This window comes from Zophobas morio, unplaced genomic scaffold, assembly GCF_036711695.1.
Source record: "Zophobas morio isolate AGI-343-1 ecotype UQ-CSIRO unplaced genomic scaffold, CSIRO_AGI_Zmor_V1 ptg000029l, whole genome shotgun sequence".
Lineage (NCBI taxonomy): Eukaryota > Metazoa > Arthropoda > Insecta > Coleoptera > Tenebrionidae > Zophobas > Zophobas morio.
The window spans coordinates 4,318,777-4,336,141 of record NW_026972134.1 but is presented as its reverse complement, the minus strand read 5'-3'; the positions used below and the strand labels follow the sequence as shown (position 1 = coordinate 4,336,141).

At 32.7% G+C, this 17,365-nt stretch overlaps 1 protein-coding gene across 3 annotated transcripts in view; it reads right to left on the bottom strand.

Annotated features, from left to right (window-relative positions):
• The window catches only part of LOC135137733 (uncharacterized), a 30,166-nt gene continuing 12,801 nt past the window's right edge, over window positions 1-17,365 (bottom strand). Inside the window, exons 1-3 of one of the 3 annotated variants that reach the window (XM_064067464.1) lie at window positions 12,065-12,143; window positions 7,107-7,938; window positions 1-592 (exon numbers count right to left, since the gene is read on the bottom strand). In XM_064067464.1, the coding sequence (XP_063923534.1) occupies window positions 7,151-7,933 (783 nt within the window). In that variant the 5' untranslated portion in view covers window positions 7,934-7,938; window positions 12,065-12,143 and the 3' untranslated portion in view covers window positions 1-592; window positions 7,107-7,150. Of the gene's footprint in view, window positions 593-7,106; window positions 7,939-12,064; window positions 12,144-17,365 lie in introns of those variants that run through there. The other 2 variants (XM_064067463.1, XM_064067459.1) reach the window with 2 other exon arrangements.

Genomic DNA, 17,365 nt, shown 5'->3' with positions numbered 1-17,365 from the left:
ATTAGCGTTACATTCATTGAATTTCCCACGTACACACGTTTACATATTTAACAAAAGAAATATATTCATCTACACGAAATATTTATTTGATGATACAAATATTTACTTAATATTTTAGATATTATTGTCACAAGTTTTTTCAGTTTTCTTAAAAAAATGAGATTCGTTTCTACGATGAAGTAAACAACTTTTTTACTTCACATAGGTATTTGCAGACTTGACACTAAGACAGTATTCCCAAGTTCCCTTGTAAAAGGAAAGAAATTTTAACTTCTAGGGTAATTCGGGCACTGAGGTTTCCTGACTAGAAGATTTACCTAACATCGTATTCTTTCATCGTTTCAAGTCGTAGATAATAATACATATGTTTTTACGATCAAAATTTCGATAGTTCTACTCGTAAAATGTACCCTCCAATACAGAACTGAAAACGTTTTCTTGCAGCAGTTTTCTTTAGAGGAATGCTGTGGATTTCAATGTTTAAATGTTGGATTCTGTGTCACAACCTATCATCGCAGCTTCTGTGTAGTTGTTTCTTCGACAGGTTTCGTTGTAATTTTGCAGGAACTGTTGAATCTCGTTCAGTGTCGATCTGCAACAGGAAACCAAATTTTCGTTGTAAATTTTATGGTTATCTAATATCGCTATAAATATTGGTGTTTGTCCTGTGTAAATCGTTAAAAACAATGTGTAATAAATAATAACCGACAGAAAATATACCATTATGGACAAGGGTGTACCAAATTTAAGATAGAAATAATTTTGATGTTCTTTTACGGCAGTGTGGTTTGTTTGATTTGTTGAACTATAAAGTTTTCAAAACACAACTCAATGATGCTTGTTCTCATTTTTAATCAATCTTATACTCGTTCCTATTTTTAAGACCCAAAAGTCTTCTCGAAAATATCCGAGATGGTATAGCATTGAAATAATTAAGAATATTAAGTTAAAGCATAAATACCTACAGCAATGAAAAAAAAAGATAATGAAGAGCAGCTGAATAAATTTATACGCTTGCGGTTTTCAACTTATTGAGTCTCAAGTATTTCTTGCATATAGATTATATCTTGACACAGTCAAGGTTAAGTTAAATACTGATCCAAAATATTTTTGGAAATATGTATGTCAATGAGAATATAATTCATGTATCACATGATCCCATTTCTTCCAATAGAATTTGTTCATGCCCTTAGTTACATGTCTATCACAGCGATAATAATTTTATTGCCTTATTGTGGCCTGTTGCTACCTAAATTTAAAAATTGTCAAATTTGACAAATTTTAGAATTTCATAAATTTTTTTGTCTATTATGGCTTGCCAACGTTGGGGGCAAGCTCAAAACGACGAAATCAATTCTATTATCAAAAAATATGTTCATTTATTATATTCTCATGTTGAATATAACTCGTGATATGATTAATAAATAATCGAACATATGGCTCGTTAAACCGAAGCAGCACATTCAACTCGTGCTTCGCACTCGTTGAATCTGCTGCTCGGTTTCACTCGAAATATTATCGATAATAATCATATCACTTGTTATATTATAATTGACAATAAAAATGTAACAAGAATTCCAGCTGTTATGTACTATTACAATAATGCTTCCTCTACTCCATAATCAATAGTTAACGGATTTACTACATGTTTTATTAGTGTTTTTACAACTAGCAATAATTCAATGGATCATATTGACACAGCATCCTTTCTTAATGTTAATATAATGAATATTTCTGAATATGATAGGTATTAAAAATACTATAAAAAAATTGAAAAATAAATTAACCGCTGGTGACGATACCTAGTTTTTTTGTTAAAAATTGTTCTTCTTGGCTTGTTCAGCCACCGAAGATATTATTTAATTTATCTGTTTCGACTTCTACCTTCCCATAGGAATGAAAAATAACACGTGTATTTCCTGTCGTAAAAGGTGTCGATGCATCTCTATTTACTAATTATAGACCAATTTCTGTGCTCTCTATTTTTTCTAAAGTCTTTGAAATAACTTTTTACTCACACATATATACTTCTTGTCGTCTTATATCTCTAGTTTTCAACACGGATTCATGGAGCAACGTTCTACTGTCTCTAATCTTACTTGTCTTACACAATACAATTACTGATGTCCTTGATGATCAGGGACAAGTGGACGTTATTTATACGGATTTTTCGAAGGCGTTCGACAAAATTGATCACACCATTATTTTAAATAAACTTGTTTTATTTAGATTTAACTGTCCCTTAGTGAATTTTTTTAAGTCTTACTTAAACAGTAGATCTCAATATGTGACCTATAATGGATGCAAATCGCGGTCCTACATATCGACATCGGGTGTTACTCAGGGTTCCAACCTAGGTCCATTTTTTTATCATTTTTATCAATGATATTGTTAATATAATTGATTCTGGAAAGCTCTTATTTGCTGACGACTTAAAAATATTCACTAGGATCTACACAGGAGGATTGCCGTCAACTGCAGAACAATGTCAATGAAATACATGCTTGGTGCGAGGTAAATAAACTTTAATGTCATATTCAAAGAAAAAGATCCCAAATTATTTGCGTACAGCTGTAACTTTCTTCCACTTAATACAACTTTAACAATAAAAGATCTTGGTATAAATTTTGATGACCAACTTAATTTTAACGATCATGTAGGCAGTATCATAAATGTGTCAATGAATTGTTTGGGATTTATAATCAGGAACATCAGTAACTTTAAAAATCCGTTAGTAAGTATTAAAAACTGTATTACTCTTACGTTAGGTCTAGACTGGAATATTGCTATGTAGTATGGTCTCCCTATTATTTTTGTTACAAGATTATGTTGTAAAACATTCAGAGAAGATTTCTTAAAACTTTGTTATGTCAAAGTGGTCGAATTTTGTATGAGCGCGACTGTACTTGGAAATTTCTTCTTAATTCTTTAAATTGACCAATCTTGGAAATACAATATTAGTGAACCGATAGTTCCATGAATTTCATTATTTACTGTAGGTACAATTGTACATCGTATTCAAATTTGTATCGAGTTTGAATTTGTATATAGTCTGTAATGAGATATAGGAAAATAAACAGAAAATTTTCAGTTTGAAGTATCATCTATTGTGGCATTTGAGCCATCTATTGTGACTACACAAGAAGTGTGGTCATCATCTATTTGTGACCAGAGAAGCGGACATTATAAACCACTTTAATCCTTCGGGTAGCGCACAAATCATATTGATGACTTTGATGGATGCGGTAACCATAAGAAACAATATCACTACGGTTAATTTTCATTTAGTGTATAAAATTATGTTCACAAGTTTGTTTTGTTTAAAAATTGCACGTCAAAGTTTCATCTTTTTAATTGCAATATTACATCTGAATAAAAATCTATTATTATTAAGAGTATTACTGTTGTAATTGTGTTTATTTAAGGAATTCTGTAATAATATTGTTGGCTTTGCATGTGTTTTTCAATTACTGAGTATATGTAAAGTAGGGAAGTATTATAATAGCATCTCTTCGGCGAATGGTTAATTTCATTTTTAAAATTGGAAAAAGTGGGTATTCCATTTCAATCTCCTAAAAGCTTTCTTCGGTATCTAAGAATTGATTGTTGTAAAATTTTAGATACACATAGTTTAAAACTATCGTGTATAAGTTTAATAACTTTACAATTTCAAAATTTGCGAACAGATAGACGACAAATAACCAGAAAGAGAAAGCCTAAATTTGTATCTACAACCTATACAACTTCAAGCTGACGTAAAATTGCACTTTAATCTAATAATTAAGATAAGAGGATGTGAAAAGTGGGTCAAACGTTATCTCAGTTTTTCAATAGATTTAATAGCAAAAAATGTTTATCTCCAGCTAATCCGAGATTGGTGACTCCATTTGTAATGTGATTCCCTGTTATCATTATCTTTCGCAAATAAAAATATTATACCATCTCAAAGATACTAACGGAAGTATCGCAAAAATCAAATGTCAATTGAAAATATATTTATTTTCGTTGTTTTATTGGTATTTAGTATTTTGCAATTACATAACACCAAAAAACAAGTTGTTCCCATCTACATGATTTCCCTATATTGACGATTGTATCAAACATAAAATTAATGCAGCAATTGTCTTTAAAAAACACCTACAAGTGTAACTCTAGGCGCATCGGTTATCATAAAAATGGTAAACTCTAGACCATAAAATTTTATAATTTATCTCAGAGTTTACATAATAGATTCTTTGAGAATTTTTATTAAACACTACTACTTACTTAAGAATTCTAGAAAATTTTTTGAAATTTATTTGTTTATATATTTCTAGTAAGTTGATGATATACTCCTAAAAAATTAATAACAAGGGGAGTTGGATGCAACAGCTTTGAAGACAATTATTTGAACTACGCAATAAACTGCATCAGTATTAAATTTTTATTAATTTCCATTTTAACAAATCCTTTAATACCTTATTATATTTATAAGCTCAGCCCAGTCTGTTAGGATTAACTTTACAGATCAAAAATCTTTATGTACCACCTAAAATGTACTTACTTCTTCTAAATGTTGAGGTGAAGTTAATCCGCACTTAATTAAACACTTTGAAATAAAAGAAAAACGTTGTACATCACGTCCAAAAACTGAGTAAGAGTAAAAACAATGCGAAAATATTGATATGGGTGGGAACATTTGCTCTTCTCGTGGCGAGAAAGGAATAGTTTCATTCATGTACGGAAACTATGAGAAAAAAGCCATTGTAAAAACAATAAGATCAGCAATAGTAATTTGCACACTCTTGGATTCCAAGACTAGGGCACGTTGTTGTAGAGAGAGTCTATTCTTAAAATTTCGTTTAGAAAGTATTGTTACGATTTACCGAAATTAAATTGGCGTAGGTAAAACTCAACAATTCATTTCTCAGTAATACAAAAGAAAACTACACAACTACTATACAGAGAGTAACTGCGACTCAACTTGACTTTACTACTACTCATTAATCATTAATCGACTCGGCTGGATTAGACTAGACTGTCCGTTCCGGGCAGTGGCTCCTATTTAAACAGCCCGGCTCTCCTTTTCAAAGATTTCGCGATTGGGGTTGTTCTGGAGTACCCATCGCGGTTTTCGGCGAACAATTTCCAGGCTTTTGTTTACTAGAACGCGACCGTCACGGATGATGCGTCACCAGTCATCGCGGTAATGTATCTACTAGAAAACCCACAGGCATCGTATCATGTCGTCGTGGTCAGCTTCTGTAATTCTTATTCTACAATATGTCAGTGAAATACTCTAACATGTAATTTTGATTGAAAATTAATTGTAATTTAAAACGTGACAGTGTTTATAAATGTCGCCAGTGCCTTAGTAGAAATCCCTTATCATAGAAATGTAAAATTAATAAATCAGTAAGCCAACTGAACAATTTCTAATAAGATAAGATAAGATACAGTTCGTCTTTGATATAAAATGTAAATCACAATTAGAACGCTCAAAAAATTTGGATGATAGAAGTATGATGGGAAAATGTGTAATGATTAATGACAATGATCACGACTGCGATCTGGAAGCAATGAAGATGAATGTGTAATTTGCGATAACAATAATTGCTACAATAAATTATAGTTACTATCAGTGTAATTGTGTTTTTACTGGGCGCGTAAACACTGGTTAGAACTCTTCTAGAAATTATATTTGTGACATCAAACTCAGAAAGGAAAAAATTCATTGTTGCATTTTCCATACTGACAGAGATAGTGTGCGCAAATACATGTCTCTCTTTAACGAATTGTTATAAGGAAAAGTTTATTTGTGTATTTGCTTGCATTTGGCAATCATGAACCAATTTAAGTGGTGCTATTGTCCGATATATTAAATTCAAAGTAATATACAATCGCTGCACAGTAAGATAACCGAAATTAAAAACAGCAAGTCAATAACATGCCGTGATTAGCACCGGCTACATTAAACGAAATAAATAAGAATAAGAAACAAAAATTAGATATAACATTATCAAAACATTAATCTTTCGCAAAATATATATAAATAAATACAGTCGACTTGCAATTATCGGATCATGAAGTAATAACAACACAAATACAATTCACAACACTTTCACCCAAGCTTGCAAATTTTCGTAGGATCTCAATGTTCAAACTAGTAACTCTAAAAATCTTGCAACAGTTTCATGCTTAATAACTGCAATTTTATAATTGATATCGCATTAATAGTGCATGAAAGAATTTAACCGTTTTCTTGATTTTTATTGTCTTTTTTGTCTCTGCTTACTGTCAATTCCAGTTCAACTCAAAAGTGAAGTCTATGGCAAAACTTCAACACGGATTCATAAACCACAAATGCAAGAGTATGTTAATTCATAAAATTTAAATAACAGGGTCAGTTTATATACACAATATTTTAACTGAGATTAAGTTATCACGAATTTAACGACACATTTAGTCGGGCACGTGGTACTTTAACACCGTGTTAAAAATTTAATCGCAGTCAAATATTTAATTAAGCTTCTGTAAACTGGATTTTACTATCGCAAAATTTGTAAATGATGTGATATCATTGATGGTGGAGATGATGCGACAAATTTTTATTATTTATCAACTATATGTATTCTTAACCTACACATAAAATTTGACAACAATCGGTTCTGTAGTTTCGGAGAACATCTTTATACTTAAAGTAAACACAGACAACAGACGGAAACGCGGGACCTACTTTTTCGTTCTCTAGGGGTCATGTAACATTGAGAAAACATGAAAGTGGCCAGTCGCCCTATGGACACTATTGCAATACTTCCTTAGCTTAGGCACCCACACCGTGAGACATTATTTATCATTTCGTTTTATTAGCAAGAAATTAATGAGTACAGTACAGTAAAATAAAACGTTTCCTTTCAACACTTGTTACAGGGGAATGTGAAGTCTTTAAACACAGATAACAGTCAATCTAATAAAAGTGCAAATCGTAAAATTATGCTTATCTTGTTAACAATGTAAATAGTTATAGTAACTGACCCCAATGTAACAATTAAGATCACCAACAATAATAACAAATGTTTTGATTCAGCGGCAGCTTGGAAGTAATTACTAATTTTTTTTCCACATACCTTTAGGTAAGGAGGCTCTGGTAATTTTCATTTTCTGAAGGATCCTAAAAACATTCTTCCCATTCAACGTCGTTCGAACCCTCCACGTCAACAGATTTGTTACTTGCAGGAGAAATATATGTTCCATAAATACTCTCAGTCGAGGAATCGCTTTCAGATTTCAGATTTATATTCGACATTTTTGCGTAATCTATCTTGTCATAGGTGTGTCTAGAGGCGTCACATTGAATTGTTTCGTACAAACTAGGTTTTTTCTCTTTAATTAGTTTCAAAAGTTGTCTTGCAACCCTTTGATAAACATCACTATTTGAGGTATCACTATGGGCTATGACCAGCGCAGTACCTACATCTCTCAAAATTTCGTCACAAGGATTTGCTTTGTCTGTCATAGAACCAGTCACTTCTTCGTAATGATGGACGACTGGAGGATTAGTGTCAAACGTATACTTCGAACAACATGCAACTGCATCGTATTCACTGATTCTTCTATGTTCAAATGAACGGAGTGGACATGATTTAGTTCGATACAGATGACGGGAACTCATGCCATCATTGTAATTATTATCTACAACTATGTCATTTAGCTCTTCTAGATCTTCGAAGTTGTCCATGTCTGCACACCCTTGGTTGCTGTACTTGGTGTCAGCTTTCAACACATTCTTTTTCTCCTTCTTCTTCTTCTTTACTGATTCTGCTGTCCTATCGGTCGAATTAGTTTTTAACTTAATCACATAAATAAACAGTATCATCATTACTATTGTTACGATACATGAATACACAACCAGGAAATAGGAATAAGGCGAATTCATCCATTCTTTAAAGTCCATTGTTCCTGTAACAATTAAGTTATTTTTATAGTATGTAATACACAATAACACAGCTCTTTGTAACACCACATGCAACGAAAAATATGAAAGAGAATTGTTGCCGTTATCTAAAAGAGTAGATATAAATATGTGTTAAATTTTATGTATTTTTAAGAAATATGAAATAACTGAAATCTTCACAAAATTCATTAAAATTATAGTGACTATAGGTAGACGACAGCAGTCAAATCATATCATATCAGTCAATTTACTGAAGAGAAATTGCATTATACTAGAATCGACCTACAGATTCATTATAAAAAGATCCGAATTAACGCTTGAACAACGAAATTACTGTTCCTGCTGGTAATTTACAGACATATTAGGCTCAAGAACTTTAAGCAGAGCGCGTATCAGGCTATTCGAGAAATAATTTACTGATATTACTTGCATTTCTTTTTTATTTTCAGATAATTTCCGAAAGTACTGACCCGATCGTTGTCAAACGTTGTATTTACATTAGGCATAACATGTAAATGGTAAAACCCTAACCAAAATTTGTCTAATCATCTATACCAATAATGTGATGACGTCACTTCAAAATTGTGCATAGCAAATGGGTTTTAAATTGTATACAATAACATATACATGTAGTTGATGAAGGCGTATTGGTTTTTATCCGAAACGTCCAGATTTTTGGGGAAAAAATTAAAATTATAAAACAACATTTTACTAATTTAATTTTGAATCTGCAAAACCGAATGCTTTCAAATCTTGCAGATGATTTACAGTTATGATAAGCATGATAAATTTTTAATCAAAATATATTTGCTTGTCCACTCCAAGAAATTGATGGCGTCAGCTCAAAATTTTGATGAGTAAATCCTATCTTAAATGTGCAAATGTGAGTGATTTATCATTGCTTTAATATTTTTTAGATTGATGACTGAGTCAATTTATTTTATTCATTAAATCAAGCATTGCAAAACTGAATACTTTGAAAACCTGCAGACTTTTCGAAGTTTTTGTAACCATGGTAACTTTTTAATTAAAATATATTTGTTTATCACCCCCAAAAAATGGATGCAAAGTTTTGTGGAATTCTACCCTACCTAAATGATGAGTTTTTCCTTGTGGTTTTATTGCATTGGTATTTTTTAGATTTGCTTAAACAGGTAGATCAGAAAAATTAATGAATGAGTCACTTTATTTTATTTGTTAAATCAGGAACGGCTCACTCCATTTTTTCAGAAAATTTTGGCAATACAATACTGTTATTTTTAGTATTACACTGCACCAATCCAATCTGATATACGTTTCCTTGCAAAAATGTTGATGACGTCAACACAAAATTGTGTAAAGAAAAACGCTGGATATGTTTCATAGTACTTTAGGTGAGAGGGAAGTTCTGTAGGAACAACTTTCGATCAATTTTTTTATACATATATGATGTGTTTATAATCTATACACATAAGAACATTGTGTAATAATATTTAGAGATTTAAACGAAAAACTAGACAATAATAATTGTTCTTAAGATAAAGAAAGATGAAAAACAACAATGGTGAGGAAATTATGCAATAAAATTCTGTATAGAAAACGAAGAGAAAAATTCACCACACTAAAGATGTGAAAGTACATAGGCAAAAAATAGTAACGTTCACTACCTGCCAGAAGTGAAACAACAGATTAAGGACAAAAACAGGAAATAAAGCAGTAGTAGAAAAAAAACAATTTTCTACAGCACAATAAGAAAAAAATACCAAATATGCTTAAACAAGAAGTTGAAAGAGTGAACATTTAGATCCAAAAAACATTGCTGAATACTAAAGATATAAGGATATAAGAAAATAAATAAAACTAATAATTGTGAAAACGAAAAACAAAAATCATGGCAAGGATTTGAGAACACAATGAAGCGGATGAAAGGTATATTTTCAAATTAACACCAAAAAAACTCTTGCTTACAATGTAAGCACCGTGTGTTCATTAACTATCTAGATCAAAGAATGTTGTGCGATTTTGAAGGTGTCTTCGCGGTTTCAGATACTTTTCAGATTATGCAATTAAACAAACACATGTGAAAGGTCAGCTCTTGCTTGTTGAAAACTAGGAAACTAATGAAAAAAAATAACTTCTGCAGATTTGTGAATAAGTTTACTTAAAAGGTGAAAACAAAGTTAAAAAATCTGTTGGAAATGGTATCCATTATCCTGTACACATAAATTGACACGTCTTTTCATGAGAGAGAGAGAGAGAATACACAAAATTGTATTATGTCCAAATGAACTAATGAAAGTATTTTATTTTTTAAGAGAAAATTAATGACTTCGTATACGTGTTTAATTCATATAAATTGACAACCCAGAGTTAAAACTCCATCCGTGCGTCCCTCGGTGGACGCACTCTATTTTTTTATATTTTATTTTTCTAAAATGTACAAACATAGTTACCTATTAGTTAATTTTGATTTTCACAATAATTCTATTTGTCAATTTTGAGCTCCGTTGAGTTTTTAGTCTTTTACTCGCGATAAGATGAGGGTTAAATCCACGAACGATGAAAAGGTTGATATGTTCTTGATTTTTGGAGAGTGCGGAAAAAATGCCGTTGCAGCTGCAAATCTCTACGAAAGAAGATATCCCGATAGATGACATCCATCCGACCAAATCTTTAAATGTTTAGAAAAAATGTTAAGACAAAATTGGCCGAAAGAAACAAGAAATAGAGGACTTACCCCTACTGGTGTCGAAAATGAAATTCCTGTAATTAAAGCCGTAGACAATGACCCCCATGTGAGCCAAAGATTTATAGCACGACAGGTGGGAATATCTCAATCTTCCGTTTCAAAAATTTTGAGAGCGTATAAGTTCCACCTTTACCATGTGACATTAGTACAAGATCTAAAAGAAGAAAACTTTCCCAGAAGATTATAATTTTGCAATTTTATGCAATGTCAACTAGAGTTGGACAACAACTTTTTATTCAAAGTTTGGTTCAGCGATGAAGCAAGATTTGGCAATAACAGGGTTGTTAATCGGCACAATTGGCACTATTACTCCCAAAATAACCCACACAGCTCATTTTCAAAATGTGTATTCCAGAAATGTGTGGGGTAGTATTATTGCAGATTACGTAATTGGCCCATAATTCTTCGAAAGCAACTTAACGGGACGCACGTATCGACAATTGTTGGAAAATTATTTTCCGGGCTTATAAGAAAATGTTCCTCTCAACCTTCGACAAGAGCTGTGGTTTAAGCAGGAGGGGGCTCCATCTCATTATCACAGAGTCATTACGGACTATCTCGTGACTAACCCCATAAATAATAGTAATCAAAATTTGCAAACATTAAAAAATGAAGTATCGATATTGAACAATATGTGTGAGTGCGTTCCTAGACTAAATGAGGCAATAAGTAATAATTGTAATTATCTTATCTGATATTATTTCAAAGTAATTTGGCTTCGTTGTTTTGTTAGAAGTAAATGTTCTTAGCTATAAACATTAAGTTATGTCATTAAGTTGCCTTGAATGTGTACCTACACTTTTAGTAGTACTTGTCCTGCAACAGAGAAACTGTTGAGGAATAAATATATGGTTATTTTTACTATAAAGTAGTTGTCACTAGTAAATCTCAAACCAAAATCTGGTTCGATATTGTTTACGCCTCTTCCGTTTTCTTCCCTTTGCAGGAAAACATTTTATGTAATAAAAAAGTACCTATCTTCAGTAAAGTTTACTTAATTGTTTCCCATTTTGTGGTTCCCAAATAAAATTTTAAACAACAACATTAGAACAGGATAAAGTTTAAAAAATACCAAACTAGATTTTACATACACAAGACTTAGAACATCCACGCAAGAGTCTACACACTTAAAGGAGTGGTATCAAGCTTCAAAAGCATCCAGTGTAAACTTTGCTGTTTGTTTTTATCAAACTTGAAATTTTGATATCTCCTTTAAATTTTGTGTTGATGTCAATTTAGGTTTATGTAATTTTCTCATTTCGAGGTTACAATTGCAGCGTGAATTAACATTTAACAATTGTCTGTTAATTCTGATCAGTGATCGCTTCCATGTAGCTAATCGTTTTATATTTTGCTAGGACTTCGATGATATTTAATTTTTTAGTTCAATGAAGTCTACTTACTAATTAAAATATTTTTATGTCAGCTTAACATCACATTTTCTCTTTCACAGTTCACACCTCACTGACGACTGAAGAAAACATGGAAAACGTTAATATTGAATGAACCACACGCTCAGAAACTTATCACTTAAACACGTAAATAAATATAAGTATATACATCCAAGTCAATTTAAAACGGTAATCTCTAGATCTAATCGAATTTTATCTACTATCAGTTATTAACTAAGTTTTTCCTAAATACAAACTTTATATTTAGTTACCTCCATCTTGAGAAAATTCGAAAGTGTGGCCTAACATAGAACTAATCCGAACCAGACCGATTTGTATGTACAATTCCACACATTGGGCCTGTTGAAAATCTCTTTCGGATCCTCCTCTTGTTCTAGGGCAGCACTAATAAGTCATAAACATACCAGTAAGTTGATCCACCGTGTTCGAAATGAGGGATTAAATATAGTAAACACCATTTGGTTGCACCCGGCAAAAATTTTATGGGAATAACGAGAGGAGGCACTGTAGAATGACAAGGATTAATTTATTGCATTTACGGCACGTGCTACTGTGTTTACACTTATCCAGGTGAAATCTTCCAGGGCCTTAACATTAGGATATTGTGAAGACGACAATGGAGCAGTTAATAAGGCAAAGCCACAGTTGTAAAAGACAAATTCTATTTGGTTTAATGCACCAAAAATGTTTAAGCGGATTACCCAGCCGTAGATATTAAGGTGCACCTGCACAAAAGGAATTATGTTGAAACCCTCTGTAACGGACACCTCCCAACAGCGGACCATTTTCACTGTTCCAACGTATAAAATAGGTCATATTTATAATGTAACGAATCGTCCAACCAACGGACACTCTCAACAACGGACACGGACAGTAAACATCCGATTAGATGTTTTCTTGTAAAATTACCTCTTTACAGTGGACAGGTAACAGGTACGGTGATCCCGAGATTAGACCGTACGATAAAATTTATAGATTAGAGCAATAGAATCTCGGTAACAGGTCATTATTCCCTTCAATCTCACACCGTTTATAATAAATATGGGTTTTTCCCAAATAGCAAAGCTGTTGTACTATTGTTTGTCAAGTGCGAATGAACTTAGAAAACATTAATTTATTAATTGAATATTTACGTTTAAAGTGTATAACATGGCCGCTAAGCAAAGAACATTTTTAAGTATTAGTGAAAAAATTGAAATTACATATCGACACTGCCAAGAAGTTTAAATTAAGCATTCGGAGACTCTTAGAAAAATTCACCGTTGGTAAAACGCAAGTTGCAGAAATATTAAAAAAGAAAAAATATGATTACTTACATATGACAAAGAAATAATATGTATGTAGCAATAAACAATAAATTGATTGTAGTGCTTGCTTTAGTTCCTGTCTTGAAACCTCTTGACAACGGACAGCTCTCCACAGCGGACAATTTGAAATTAAATAAACCAAATACTCTTCTGTAGATAAAATGACCTGTCAAGGGCTCCGCATGCTTTATCACTATGGTTCGGAAGCACCACACCATTAAGGGATTATTCTCATAAAATTTTTGCCGGTTGCAACCAAACGGTTTTTACTGTAAATAAGAGGACTAATAAACGGGGGAAGATGGTTGCAAATACGTTTATTATACATTTAGACAAAAGAAGCGAAACTTACAGAGTAAGCAAATATACAGCCTGACTGCGAAATACGTGCAAAAAAAAAATGGGGAATAGCTCACGATACGAGTATGTCACTGTACAAAATTCACGGTCCTAAGTGGTAGCATACATATAAATTGTTATACACGCCGCTGGTAGTGTTTCTTGACCTACATAATTACTACAATGAATGGCACAGAGACGAAGCTTAAGAACCAAAAAACTGTGCAAAACCTGCAAAAAGACGATAAGGACAGCCGTGTATCAGTTACTTGCCGTAGCTGGGTGTGTTCGGTTGTGTTTGACAATGGTGAATTTTACAAATTCAGAGCGTGTCGACATGGTAATGCTATATGGGATGGCAGATGGGAACTCAAGCTTGGCCCGCGAATTGTGGATCGAACGCTTTCCAAATCGCGCGATTCCGTGTGCGCGAACATTTACGTCAGTGGTACAGCATCTCCGAGATCATGGTACCTTCGAGCCTCAAACCCACGAGCGTGGCCGTGGTAGGACCGAAAGAATACTGCAGGCGGAAGAACACATTTTGGAACGCATCGAAGAAGAGTCCGAGATCAGTACTCGCCGACTTGCAACTGAAGTTGGAGTTTCACAGTTTGTAGTGCATCGTACATTAAAAGAACAAGGCCTACATCCATACCACGTTCAAAAAGTGCAAGCATTGGAGCCCGCTGATTTTCCACGTCGTGTAATCTACTGCGAATGGTTGTTACCCGCAGTTTTTTTACGTATCCGTGAAAACATGTTGCGCCGTACTGAATCCTGTATTGCAAGTCAAGGAGACATTTTAACATTTATTGTAAAAAGGTAGTAGTATTTTAGTTCGCTCTTATTTTTGTTGTAATAAACCATGCGGAATCGTTGTGGCAAGGACCAAACATCCGTCAGAACCAACAGTCCCCTGCAGCATTACCAAAAATCGGTCCTTTTTAGGACCACCATTTGTCCTCCAACGAATAATCTTTCGCACTGACCTTTCACGATGAATGAATGCATGAATGAGGGAATCATAAGCAGCAAAAAGTCGGTTTTACTTTTAATTGAAACTGAAACTGTTTACGTCGTTTTTATTCGAACGTTTTTCCAACTTTGTTTACAAGGTGGCTCAGTGCCTTCGTATCGAGGGTGGTTCATGAGGGTTTTGCCCCATTAGATTTTTAATTTGTTTTTTCTATATTTCCACTCTACTGGGGTAGGGGATGCCGTGGTTAAAATATTTGCATATATTTCGTAGTCACCTTGTATAAGAAACATTTTTACAAAAGTGTAACATGATATAACTTTTCCGACAAATTCGTCAATTTCCTGCGATACACAGTCAATTTCCATGAAATGAAGAATTTAACCTAGAATGAAATGATTCACAAACGTTTATTACTCTATGTGGAAATCTGCATTCAGAAAACCAAAGTGAACACGGAACCTGGACAACTCTGGTAACAACATCTGATATCTTCGGATTACAAGAAACGAGGGGTAAACCGCAGAGGAAATCAATTGTACACGCTAGAGAAAATCAAAGGAAATCACAGGAAATCAAAAAGGGAATCAAAGGAAATCACAGGAAATCACAGGAAATCAAAGGAAATCAAAAGTAAATCAAGAGGAAATCAATGAGAAATTAACGAGAAATCAACAAGAAAACAGAGGAAATCCAAAATCATCATAGCAAATCCAGTTAAACTTTCACCTTGACAAATATTAAAGTTGTAGTTAATGAAGTGCAGTTCCGATGAGAAATGATACATTAATTGTTTTATACCTACAAATCAAATTTATAATTTCACCCCAAATTAGTTTTTGAAAATTGAGTTTGTGATATGAGGTACCAAATTCATTAAGTTCAGGTCGTGCAAAAATCTTACTGATGATATGTTCTTGCCTTGGAAGTTTAGCTTTCAAACTTATGAGAGTATGTTTAGAAGCCTTAGATCAATGACCTCAACTTTTAGCACAATTGTTAATTTTAGTAGGTAAGAGATATGTTGCATCGAAGTGACAGACTGCAAACTATAAACAACATTAAAAACGATTTCGATAAAAAATTCGTTTTTCCTAGAGAAATCAGGAAAAAAAGTTCAATCATGAAGAGAAATTTTGTGAAAAATGATGACTTAGGAAACATTTCAGATAAAAATATACAAAGCACCGTAGAATCAGGTTTACGGGATTGTCTGCGTGACACTGAAGATTTAGGAATGAAAGTGATAGATTTCAACTATGTATTTTTGCCTCCGTGTAAAGACAATGAATGCAATGACAAAGTTGAAGATGAAATGTTTAGTGAAGAACAGTGCGATCACATTGAAAATTACAACAATTCTCAAATAGCCATGAAACGTAACTGTTTTCAAAGTTTGGAAAACGATCCTGTTGACCAAGATGAAGATTTACTGAATGATCTTTGCATAATTTCGTACGAATCTAAGAAATTTGACAGAGACATACACCTTAGAAGTTTTGATAGTGACGATATTTTTGTTGAGAAAGGTGATCTAGTCAGAATACACTTAGATAATACAACAAAAGTTATAAAAAAGTCTTCACTTTGCTGACTGTTAGACAATGAAAAGGATCGCGTCAGTGAGGATCGTCTCAAAAGATGTATTCAAAATAAGAAATATAATAGTAGTAGAGTTAACTCAGAAACAGATACCTGCCTTCAACATAAAGATGTATCTCAAATTCAAAAACCAGTCCAAATGGGAAAACAAAAAAGACGCTCGCTATAATATATCAAGTGACTCATCTGATTTAGACAACCCAAGTAGTATCGAATATGATGACAGCACGGACACCGAAAGTTTGAATTGATGATTTGAATCCTCGTTTGAATCTCAAGGCTGAAAATAGTAAGACTGATCGTTCTAAACCAGACTTAAATATAGACGATTATATTATAGTACAATTAACAACTCAAAAATAAAACAAAAATTGTTACATTGGTAAAGTGTTATCACTTAACCCTATTTTTTGTGATTTTTTGAAAAGGAATCCAAAAATTCCGGATGCTTTAATGTTTCCGGACATTAAAGATCAGGGGAAGATCCAAGAAAATCAATATATAATGAAACTACCTCCACCTCAGGTACTCAGAAGAGGCAGCTTAGTTTTTGAAAAAAAAATATTGAAAAAATATTTGATTTAATTCTAGTTTTTTTTTAAGTGATGTGATTAAAATTTGTGATAATGTAACCTCAACCTGGGTCGAGATTTGTACAAGTATATATCGTAGAGAATACTAAAGTAAAAAAAATTCTAGGTGCCCATGAACAATTTTAAAGGGGAAAATTACCTCTGAAAATTTATCAAGTGGGGTTATCCACTTCTTTATTGTGCAAAAAAAAATTCTTACGTGTTAAATTTTGGATTTCAAAAGTTTTTTTCTAATATGCTTCATTTGAAAGTTGTGAACAAAAAATTTAAAATGTTATCATCTGTATTTATGGGAAGCTAGAATTTAGCACAGTTTTTTACTTCAACATCATCTACAATATATACACAAATCTTGACCCAGGTAATAGGGTAAGTATTTTTTAAGAAGTTGTTTTATTTTGAACAGAAATGGTTTACTTTTATGTTTAGAGTTACCGTTTTTTTTAACATTTAATAAAATAATTGAAACTAC